A 12,469-nucleotide genomic window follows, 5' to 3' on the forward strand; every position below is an offset into this window, starting at 1 on the left:
AGCCAACACAGAAGCTCTATACGTAAAAAATAGATGTACAGTAAAAGTCCCGCAGAGTTTCATGAACTGGGATTTTTATTTTGATGAGGTTGGCAGAATTTATAAGCCCTCTTGTGCTCAGAGGAAGAAAACCTCTTGATTCTCTTCCTTTCTCCTCATTTCTTTAAAGTCCTCATTTGTATGAATTTCAAAACACCTTCAGCACATCTGAAGTTCCCTTAGGAAAGAACCAGAACTTTCCTGGGAGTGAGGGGGTAGCTCCAGCAATAAGGTCTGGGCACACAGAAGCTCCCAAACTGTGGAGTGGGCATGCCAGCCTTCACATGCATGCCAGCATCAGTCATAAGGAGACACAAGGGTCGTGCTGGCTTTTCATTCCAGAATGTGCTTTTCAAAATTAACTTTTATCGGAGTATAGTTGTTTTACAATGTTGTGTTAGTCTCTGCTGTATAGCAAAGTGAATCAGCCACACGTATACATAGACCCCTTCTTTTTGGATATCCTTCTCATTTAGGTCACCAAAGAGGACTGAGTGGGGTTCCCTGAGCTATACAGTAGGTTCTCGTTAGTTATCTACTTTATTTGTAAACTCTGCTTTCTGTGGGTTTTCTGTTATTATGTCCCCTCAAGGAGAAGACCAACCGAAGAGAGTCTTCACCACCTTACAACTGGTAAGAAGATGAAATAACTGTATCATCATACACATTTTGGCTTTTTAATGTCATGGAGGTTTAGGAGCTATTGTAAAAATACATTGCCTTACAATCTGAATGTCCACCGACAGAGGAATGGATAAAGAAGTGGATAAATGTGGTGTGTTTATACAGTGGAATATTGCACAGCCATTAAAAAGAATGAAATCATGCCATCTGCAGCGACATGGATGACCCAGAGGTGGTCACACTGAGTGACATTAAGTCAGAGGAGAAACACTGTGTGACACCTCTTATAGGTGGAATCTGAAAAGAAAGGATGCAAATGAACTTTACTCACAAAACAGAAAGAGACTTGCAGACTCAGAGAAGGAACTAATAGTTGCCTGTACACACTGCTATATTTAAAAATGGATAACCAACAAGGACCTACTGTATAGCAGAATGTTATGCTATGTTATGCTCTGCTCAATGTTATGTGGAAGCCTGGATGGGAGGAGAGTTTGGGGGAGAATAGATACGTGTATAGGTATGCCTGAGTCCCTTTGCTATTCACCTGAGACTATCACAACATTGTTATACCCCAATACAAAATAAAAAGTCTTAAAAAAAATACACTGCTTTAAAAATATAATTATAACTTACTTTTAAGAAAGCCTTTGACTGCCTCACCCTTTTCCTGAGTTGGCTCAGAGATGTACCTTGATAAAATCTGGCCAAACATCCTCATGTAGGATAAAAGTTCAAATAAATTGTGTCTGACTTTCGTGTTTTAGGGAGGGGGAGGAAGAAATGAAAACCACCTGAGTTAGTATTAAGACTAAGAGTATATTCAAAACAAGAAGCAGCTTAGCAGAAATTAATGCAACATTATAAATCAACTATAATAAAAATTAAAAGGAAAAAAATAAAAATTAAAAGGAAAAAGAAAAAGCAACTTAGGAAGTAATGGCAATACATTATTAGGTTGACTGAAGTTAGGCTCAACATAGGAGTGTGTGGCCCCCAAGTTTCCTCCAATCAAGTGAAAATAGGTGTGAGTCTATGAGAATCGCTGCTGCTTAACTATTTCAGTCGTGTCCAACTCCGTGTGACCCTATGGACTGCAGCCTGCCAGGTTCCTCTGTCCGTGGGATTCTCTAGGCAAGAGTACTCGAGTGGGTTGCCAAGCCCTCCTCCAGGGGATCTTCCCTACCCAGGGATCGAACCCAGGTCTCCTGCATTGCAGGCAGATTCTTTACCACTGAGTCACCAGGGAAGCCCATAAGAACCACTGTGATGGTTTAAATGGAGAAAAATGATTGGAGTTTGGATTTGAATGTGAGAGGCCAGAAAGGTTTGATTCTGGAATACTTACTCGAAGGTAAACGATAAAATCCTGGCACTGGGGGGATATCTGCCCCTTTATCACGAGAGGGAAGACGAGATGTGACTGATGGTTATCAAGGAAGAGCGTACGTTTAACGGCTCCTTTTTGTTTCAGGGTGTCTAACTGCACCTCAGTGGTCAGGCCTAAAGGACAGAAAGATGTAAAGCAAATATAATCCAGAAAGGAAAAGTATTCAGTGAATGCAATGCTTTACCAGAGAGAATTCCTATTTCAACTTGCTTATTCAGGAAACATTTTTGCCATAGTTGGGATCAAAAACAATACATGAGCTGTGTAGATTTGATAAAATACTCCCCAAACTTAAAAACTTGTTTTATGATGGTTTTACACAAAAAGTCATTTTTTCCCCATAATTGTATCTGTTTTTACAGGCAACACCAATTATTCAAGGAATATTTAGGCAGAAGTTCCCATATATATAATAGAAATTTTTGTGTGAATAAAGACCTCTTTGAGAGTTTCACATGGTCTATTCAGTGAAGTGCTTGAGTTTAGTTGCTCGTCACATCTGACTCTTTGCAACCCCATGGACTGTAGCCTGCCAGGCTCCTTTGTCCATGGGATTTTCCAGGCAAGAATACTGGAGTGGGTTGCAATTCCCTCCTCCAGGGGATCTTCCCGACCCAGGAATCAGACCTGCACCTCTGCATTGCAGGTGAATTCTTTACCCACTGAGCCATTGAGGAAGTCCACTTACTAGTGAATTTTCTTAATATGGTAGAGGAGTAGAAAATGAAAATATGCTCACCTATTGTGTTTGCAATGTTCTGGCCTGCCACAGATGCACACACTTTTAAAGAAAAGCTAGAGAAAATAATAGTCAATAGTTTTCTGGTTAATAAACTTAATAGTCTGAAGCAGCAATCTTTCTTTTTCTCACCCCAGAAAAACAAATCTGTTATTTTTCCTCTATACTTCTCTTAGCACACACACAATTAAACAAATAAATATTCACATATTTATTTATTTATTTATATATACACATATATATATCTCACAAGTCTAATACAATTAAGAAAGGTGATATTATTACATAGGAAGGTAATACTAGGAAATATTACTAGAGGTCAACTAATTTAATCAGTGGATTCATTAATCAATTACTTGCTATCTTTGTTCAAGAAATACATATAAATATCTTCCATGTACCAGGAAGTAAAGAATTGGGCAGAACAGTAAGAGGGCAGCTAGTGATACAGCCTGGAGGTGACCCCAATTTGAGGAATCTGAAGGAATCTGGCATGTTTGGTGCATTAGAGCAGGACCAGGAAGATAAAGAAAGTGAGGCTTGGTCGATCAGTAGGGAACAGGACTTTGAAAATCACATTAAAGAATTTGGATTAAGAGGTGCAAACTTTTAGGTTAAAAACAAGCTACAAGGACATATTGTACAACATGGGAAACATAGCCACTGTTTTATAATAACTATATATGAATTGCGAATCACTATACTGTATACCTGTAATTTATATAACATTATACATCCACTACACTTCAATTAAAAAAAAAAGAATTTGGACTTACTTCTGAGAGGCATGGAGCATCACAGTATAATGAACCAGAATCTACTTTCCTTGGAAGCAGATGGGGACTCGGCAGCTACTTGCCAGGGTTGGGATATAATTTGAGACAGAGATACAAGAAGAGGAAGGGAAAAAGAAAGAAAATGGGGAGAGGAGAATGGCTGTCTCAGGCTCTGTAGGCACAATGATACTGTGTGTAAGGACAATAGAGGATGGAGGGGACTTCCCTGGGGATCCAGTGGTTAAGACTGTGCGCCCAGCGCAGGGGGCCTCGGTTCAATCCCTGGTCGGGGAACTAAGATCCCACATGCTGCCTGGCATGGCCAAAAGAAAAGAGAAGATAGATATGCAAGAGAGATCTTTATAGTTTTCCTTGAACGTGTCTTAAACCCAACCCAGGGAGGGGCCTGCTGTGGCTTGTAGGACGGCCTGCACTTGGATCTGGCCATGGAGGGAATGAGGACTGGCCAGCGGTCTCTGCCTGCCTGCTGCTTGTGCTAAACTCCCTAGGGAAAAATGTCAAGCTCTAAGAGCCAGCATTCATGAGGGCGCTTTTTCACATTTCTAAGGAAGTGAAAATACAAGAAAATACTTCAGTATGATTTAATGACAGCCTTAAGATTTTTTATTAGTAAATACTATAGTATGATTTGAACATTTCTACAGAATCCAAAAGGAGTAAATAATCCCTTGTCGTGCTTTAATTATGTGTCAGCTTCCTGTGTCAAATATAATGAAGATGTGTCACATCTGGGATTCATCGAGCTCCCGTGACCTCAGTCAATGTCTCCCTTCAGGGTAAATAATTTGCCACATACCATTAAGCCAAACGTTTCCTGAGCCGTCTCTGCTATTTCAAGTGTTTGTACCACTTCCCCAGAGAAATCACAAATTCCAGCCCACTTCTACTTCAGTTGGAATTACTCAAGAAAGATGAATAGTGAATCACATCTTTAAATTTTGTAGCAGGTCTGGCTTTCAAAGCTGGAATTTTTTTCTGTGTCTGACTTTTTTTGGAAGTACTTGGTTATGTGTTAAAATTGTCCATTGGCTTTTTTTTTTTCTCTGTTCATCCTTACACCATACAGACAAAACTCATTAGCGTGTATAAGATAAATTCCTATTTGTAATAAAATGATCTATATGTAGATTGAAATAATTTTACGTACAGCATTTTGTGTAACACAATTAAGAAACAGAAAAACTTTTGCAAAATAAAGTTATGAATGTGAACATTATCTCCTCTTTGGGAGAAGAATTTGATTGAAAAATGATGTCATCAGCCGAAGGGTTACTTTTGATTTACGAATAGTGTGTGTGTGTGTGTGTGTGTGTGTGCGCTCAATCGCATCCCACTCTTTTGCGACCCCATGGACCAGAGTCTACTAAGTTCCTCTGTCCATGGGATTTACCAGGCAAGAGTACTGGAGCGGGTTGCCATTTCCTTCTCCAGGGAATCTTCCCAACCCAGGGACTGAACCTGAGTCTCTGTGTCTCCTACATTACACTGGTGCCACTTGGGAAGCTCCATCAGTGTTACTCTAAACTTCTTAGTTCCCCCTCTCTGTTACCTTTATATCATTAAGTGGACGATTTTAGCTTTTTCATACTGAATTATTGATAACAGCAGTCCAACCTGAACATTTTGTTTACAGATGTTTTTAAGCCAAAAAAAAAAAAAAAAAGAGTTGCCAAGTTATAACTTTCACAGCACTCTGTTCTGATGGAAAAAGAAAACCTCACTGAAATATTCATTCTGAATTGAGAAAAATATTTCCCTTCTCTATAAACACACACGTATACAGCATATGTATATTGTTTTTTGGCCACGCAGCATGTAGGATCTTAGTTCCCCGAACAGGGATCGAACTTACATCCCCTGCAGTGGAAATGTGTATAGTCTTAACCACTGAACTGCCAGGAAGTCCCCACCATATGTTTTATGAAACATATTAAGTACACTTACAGGTCTTCATCTAATTACAATAAACACTTGAGTTGTCAGGGAAAGCTGTGAATTATTATTAGAATTAAAATTTTAAACTGTTGGGCTATATTTCTGGTGTGTCAGAAAGCAGGACCAATCACAAATCCTCTAACACTAGCCCTAACCTGATGCAATAATGGTTGGAATAATGATTCTGTGACATAATGGTGTTCATAGCCACATATGGAGGAGGAAGAATGAAATAAATGTGAAATGGGACTTAAAAATACAAAGCACTTCAGTTTTCAGTTGAGCTAATTCAATACTCTTTCAGTGATAGCTAATAATAGATTTTACATAAAGTTAGGTGTAACTGAAAAGTTTTTTTCAAATTTGAAAAAGGGACAGTTTATGAACTACTACATCTGTAAAATATTTTTTATTAATTTTACTTTTTCTCATTCAATAACAATTATATGAATATTTATAGGCTGTCTTTATTTTGTTTTCTCACTTAGAAATACAAGTAGCAATCAATGTATGACAAAACCCACTGGAAAAAAAATAATAATAATTAAAAAAAAAAAAAAAGAAATACAAGTAGCAGAAACTTTATAAGCCTACATAGCTGTTTGAAAGGCACAGAAATTCACATTGAGGGAAATGGAGAACTTTTCCCAGTTAGAGCTTGACTTAATAGCTTTCATATGTACAGTATAAAATTATATCAAATACAGACAAAAATCACAGAAAAGAAAATCAACAAATACCTTTCAATCATTTTGGAAATACTGAACTAAATTCCTATAATAAATCTTAAAAAGTATTCTAGAAACACATTTGAGACTGAACCCACTGTTAATTTCGCATCTTCTAATACTTTGAGTCACCCAGTCAAAATTTTTTCATGTGAAAATGAAACATCTTTCAGAAAATGGATGCAACAGAATCGAATAAATAACTGTTATTTGCCCACAAAACAAATTGTATTTTACCTATAAAATAATAATCTGAGTTATTGCAATAAGTAATCTAAGTTAATGCAATAAGAGTTCATGAAAAAAAAATTCTTGTTAAAAAGTAATATTCTTTCCACAAGACCAAACATATCCTATGATTCGTTGAAAACACCAAAACTTAAAAATTAAAAAACCAAAAAATCCTTAGAAAAGACAATCTAGTTCATAGGAAGATTTCACACCAGAGTGTGCCCTACACAATATGCTTTAAAGAACTCAGTCTAGAAGTCCATTCAATCATGAAATGCAAACAGAGGACGTGGGGACACATGCTCAAGTAGCACTCATTCTTCCTTTCATGTTCATTTCATCCAGGGTTCAGAGAGATGCTGGCTTTTTCACATATTTTCTCAGATCAGGCTTTCATTATAATATTTTATGGTTTCATACCCTTTTAAAATGTGCCCAGGGCATTTCCCAGTTACTTTCAGAAGCTGGTTAAGGGGAAGACAGTCCTCCCCAAACTGAGAGGTCCCAGCAAAGGACGTTCTTCAAGGAATTCTTCAGGGTCCTCCACACCCCTTATCCTCTACCCTTAAAGGCTCTGATTCCAGTATGAACCCCTGTCCAGAGGCTATGAGCAACATGCTGAAACTGGCTAGGAATACATTCTATAACAGCGGTCCCCAACTTTTTTGGCACAAGGGACTGATTTCATGGAAGACAATTTTTCCATAGACCAGGGGTTGGGGGAGATGGTTTCAGGATGATTCGAGTGCTTTAGCTTTACTGTGAACTTTACTTCTAATCTAATGCTGACTCTGGTTTGACAGGAGGTACTGGTCTACAGTCTGGAGGTTGGGTACCCCTGTTCTAAGGGTCTAGGCTGTGTTCTGCATTCTGACTTTCTCAGGAACTGACCATATCATCTGAGTTATGCCATATCATCTAGAAAATGGGGCAAATCTCAAACACTCCAAATATTTGTTGATTTTTCAGAGTGTGTGTGTGCTCAGTCGTGGCCGACTCTTTGCGACCCTGTGCACTATAAACCACCAGGCTCCTCTGTCCATGGGATTCTCCAGGCAAGAATACTGGAGTGGGTTGCCATTTCCTCCTAAAGGGGATCTTCCCAACCCAAGGATTGAACTCTCCAACCCAGAGATTGGGGCTTCCCTTGTAGCTCAATCTGTAAAGAATCTGTCCATAATGCAGGAGACCCAGGTTCGATTCCTGGGTTGGGAAGATCCCCTGGAGAAGGAAATGGCAACCCACTTGAGTATTCTTGCCTGGAGAATCCCACGGACAGAGGAGCCTGGTGGGCTACAGTCCATGGGGTCATAAGAGTCGGACATGATTTTGTGATTAAACCACCACCACCCAGGGATTAAGATGTCTCTGGCATCTCCTGCATTGCAAGTGGATTCTTTACCACTAGCGCCACCTGGGAAGCCCTGGATGTTGCACAGAACTTTAAAAAGTGGGTTTGTTGCCCCAGACTAGTGACTACACATGTGAGAAGTATGAAGCAATTGGAGATGTTTATTGTGTCCTACCCTGTGTAGATGGTAGGGGCTGAGGAACTATTGGCATCTATAGAAAAGAGGGTCTTATGTGGTACCTGTATTTTAGAGACCAAAAAGTCATGATCCTTGGGACAGGGAGTAGCTTTTTTTGTATTTCTTGATCTCAGTTTGGACAGTGGTTTTGGCTGTGTTCCAATTTTGTTCTAGTGTCAGAGGATGAGTCAGGGTGATGGTATGGTTGAATTGTGTGGAGATGTTACCAATGGGATACCCCTGTGGGTGTCTGCTTTCAAAGCAGAGGGGTATGTTAATAGCCTCTGTTAAATTGGTTATAACACGCTCAGGTTGTGGGTTTGATAAGTTGCCAGGAATGAGCTCTATACATTCTTTTAAAATCTGGAGAAAGAAGGATCCTACATAGTCAGGCCCAAAAGTTGTGGTTCTGGGGTCAAGCTGGGCAATTGCACAGGCTGAGACACTGTGCCAAGCTTGTATCTATATCAGAGAATATCACCCTAAAGCATTACCCAGAAGGACAGACTTCTGACCCTGGAGGACCTAACATACTGAGAAGCAAAGTGGTAGTTCCTTGAGCTGTGTTACACTCAGGTTCTATTTCTTGGTCCTTTCAGGTGACTGGCCAGATTCAGAAGGAAAATTCTCAGAAGTCTAAGCTGTGTTCTCCTACAGTACAGGCTAAGGAACCATAATTTTACTGCTGTTTCTGATGATGAGATCATGGCCCCCAAAATACAGCTGAGGACACAAAAATCTCTATAACATTTACCTTCCATCTCATTGTACACGTGAAGTTATAAAACTTACATATGTCTTTAGCACAGAAAGTGAATAATCTGACCCAAGTCTGACTATTTTTAAAAAAAGACAATACATATGTCTGGAAAGTGTCTATAAGCATATGCAAATAAAAGCATCAAGATTTTTTTTATTATATTTTCAGTTTGTTTAATGTTGATTTTAGTATGCCAAGATTCTAAAAGAACTCCAAGATTTGCTTGGCTGGGAATTTTCTCAGGTTAGTTTTGCTTCTCATCTCATGTGGCGCCTGTAGATGGAGACATACCCTCCACATAAATCAACAGCGAAAGATCAGCATTGTGTCAATTGCTTTTTTTTTTAATAGACTAACTCCTGGCTACTTGGAAATGGTGCCCAGACCCACAGCATCAGCACCACCTTGGGGCATCTTCAGAAACATAGTCTCAGGTCCCGCCCCAGATTTATGGCCTCTGAAGTGCAGGTTCACGAGATTCCCAGGTGATCTGAGTTCACACAAGAGGGCAAGAAGCACTAGAAACTCACCAGGCCACAGGTGCCACTGATTCTGGAATCAGGCAGGTTTTGTTTTCCAGATTGATGATCACTGGCTGCAGGATAAGTTGGGCCCCCACGGTCACAACTGGCCTCGCTCTGCAGGGAGAAGATGCACGGCTTTAAGGGTCCTGTGAGCACCAGGCAGAAGCCACTCCCAACGTTCCCAGCCCTGGTGCCAAGAGTTCCCCTCACTGCGTGAATAGGTGGGCTCCAGACTCAACCAGCTATCTTCAGACACCTCTGGTTGCTCATGAATATTATGGAGCTGTGAGACGGTGGAGCAAAGCCGCATTCATGGACCTGCTCTGTCTATGGAGTGCTCATGGTATTTTGGTGACATGGCTATGAAATACTCCCCTGGGATCTACTAGTCTATCCACATTCACATCTGAATATGAAGAAATACATCATCCTACAGTCACTTGCATCACATCTGTAAGTACTTGAATTTATTTTATTTATTTGGAGGTGCCAGGTCTTAGTTGTGGCATATGGGATCTAGTTCCCTGACCAGGGATTGAACCTGGGTTCCCTGCATTGGTAGCGTGGCGTCTTAGCCACTGGACCACCAGGGAAGTCCCTGGATAGGGACTTTTAAATGGTTTTTGCTTTGTTATTTTTTTACTTGAAAAAAAATTTACTTTTAATTGAAGGATAATGGCTTTACAATATTGTGTTGGTTTCTGCCATATATCATCATGAATCAAGCCATAGGTATATACGTGTCCCCTCTCTCTTGAACCTCCCTCCCACCTCTCACCCCATCCCACCCCTCTAGGTTGTCACAGAGCACCAGTTTGAGCTCCCTGACTCATAGAGCGAATTCCCTACAGCCTATTATACAGAGTGAAGTAAGTCAGATAAAAACAAGTATCATATATAAACGCATGTAAATGGACTCTAGAAAGATGGTACTGATGAACCTATTTGCAGGGTAGCAATGGAGATGCAGACAGAGAGAATATACTTGACACAGCGGGAAGGAGAAGGTGGGACAAATGGAGAGAGTAATATGCAAACATACACACTACCATATGTAAAATAGACAGCCAGTGGGGATTTTAAATGTTGATTGGCAATTTTCTAGCCAAGCTTCGAAGATTGACCTAAACCCTTGAGGGTGGGTGGACTCATTCTGCGCTTCACACAGAGCAATGGTTCTCAATCCTGATTGCACAACAGAAGCAGCCAACAGCTTTAAAACAGAAACCAGGCCCAGGCCTACCACAAATCAATTGAATCAGAACCCCTGGGGGTCAAGGTCAGGCACTGAAATGTCAAACACACCCTCCAGGTGATTCTGTTATGCAGCCAAACTGGAGGAGAGGGACTAATACAGAGTAAACTCAATTCCAACCACCCAGGTGAGGATAAACCAGACAAGAAAGTAAAGCACTGGGAAAGGGAACGGGGCAAATTTTTAAAGCTCGGTGCCAAGACAGGACAGCTGGGAGCCAGATCTCCAGATGACAATGTGAGATGATGCCATATTGCTTAAGTTTTCCTCTGACAGGTGGGAGGGCTGTGCCATGGGGCAATGTGTTGTTTAGGGCACTGCTTTAAAGGATTTCATGATTACCATAATGGCGCCTAATGGGAATTTTCCTAAACTCCTTTACACTGTTTATCTGTATGCTGTTAAGTGATTTTTATTTTCAATATTGTGTGAGCTCCAGTCCTTGGAAAAGCAGATTAGACAGGATTAGACACACAAGACATTTATTAAGGTAAATACCTATGAAGGAAAAAGGGGAGGGAGGAGGCTAGGAGTCAGAGTGTGATGTAGGTCTGATCCCTGGGAATGAACAAGGAAACCTGGGAAAGAAGCTCCAGCTGGGACCCTCGGGGAGGAGGGTCTTGAGCCAAAGCTGCCTGTTTGTGGAGCTCCAGATGGGCCTATGTTTGTATCACTACTGTGTCCAGTAATCAGCTGGAAGCCGTTTACGGGAAACAGGGCCTTGTTGCAAACGTAGATTCAGAGCATAGTGGCTGGACCACGAGCCGACTGCACTCCATCAGCTCCAAGCGCTGCTGCTTCAGGGCCACACACACAGCCCCAAGCCTTCCTGCACTTGCAGCATTTCAGTCACCTGATTCTCCGCTCCCTGAAATGGAGAGTGGCTGGTATACATCAGCCCTCTGAGGATGTCTTAGTACTGATGGAGATAATCTTACCTCCTTGAGGAAACCAACTTTAGAATCCCTCGGGGAGCTGACCTAGGTTTGTCCTATGTGCCCAGATCACCTGGGTCAGCTCTCTGCCTTTCGATATCCTAACCTGGTGTCTTACATTCCTGTAACACTTTTTTAAACAAGAAAACAGAATCTAAATTTTCGATCACTGCCTACTGGTTACTTATTATTCTGTGTACTTCACACGCAGAGTCTCAATCTTTTTAACAAAATAACTTTATAATGTGAGTATTATGCCCATTTGACATATGAAAAAAAAATCTGAGGCTCAGAAAGTTATAGAAACTTGCCCAAGATTAGAAACGGGTGAGTGTCTAGAATGGCCAGGTTTTTCCTTTTTTTAAAGCAACACAAATTTATTGACACCAAGGGATCAGAAGAAGCATGTTTTATCTGAAAGCTCTAAGGAAGGATTCATTCAGGATCTCTCGTAGCTTCTGACAGTTCTTCACTTGGGGCAGCCTAACTCCAATCTTCACATGGTCTTTTCTTCTATGTATGTCTGTCTCTTCACAGTGCACTCTTTTTATAAGAACAACAGTCAAATTGGATTAGAGGTGAAATGGTTAGGTATTTTAAAATCCAGATCTGTCATATTTGAATTGTTCAGTGCTTGCTTTTTGGAGACTACCGATTCGTGGGTAGTATTTCTATTCCCTAATTTAGTGTCCACACTTGACTACAGAGGCCAGGGTTCATAATAACATTCCCCCACCCCACCTTCCTTATGTATAAGCATATTTTAATGCATTTCCAAAGCAAAGAGAAGTATTTAAATGGAGGGCCATCCAAAAAGTGTGTCATTTTGTAAGTTCCACTAAGATTCATATCTTACTTGACATTATGTTAGTAGAGGCTGGAAATTTGGTCATGAGATATGAGAACAAAAACAGAAAGGTTGAAAGAAAAGGAAAAATACTGAGGGGAAAATATTCCTCCAAACTTTAAAAAGAGCATCTAAA

At 40.5% G+C, this 12,469-nt stretch overlaps 1 protein-coding gene across 2 annotated transcripts in view; it reads right to left on the bottom strand.

Annotated features, from left to right (window-relative positions):
* ITGA8 (integrin subunit alpha 8) overlaps positions 1-12,469 on the bottom strand; it is a 184,875-nt gene that overhangs the window by 83,989 nt on the left and 88,417 nt on the right. For both annotated transcript variants that reach the window (XM_043478409.1, XM_043478410.1), the window contains exons 15-17: positions 9,303-9,410; positions 2,793-2,848; positions 2,012-2,166 (exon numbers count right to left, since the gene is read on the bottom strand). In XM_043478409.1, the coding sequence (XP_043334344.1) occupies positions 2,012-2,166; positions 2,793-2,848; positions 9,303-9,410 (319 nt within the window). The remainder of the gene's footprint in view (positions 1-2,011; positions 2,167-2,792; positions 2,849-9,302; positions 9,411-12,469) is intronic.

The sequence above is a fragment of the Cervus canadensis genome, chromosome 10 (assembly GCF_019320065.1).
Source record: "Cervus canadensis isolate Bull #8, Minnesota chromosome 10, ASM1932006v1, whole genome shotgun sequence".
Classification (NCBI taxonomy): domain Eukaryota; kingdom Metazoa; phylum Chordata; class Mammalia; order Artiodactyla; family Cervidae; genus Cervus; species Cervus canadensis.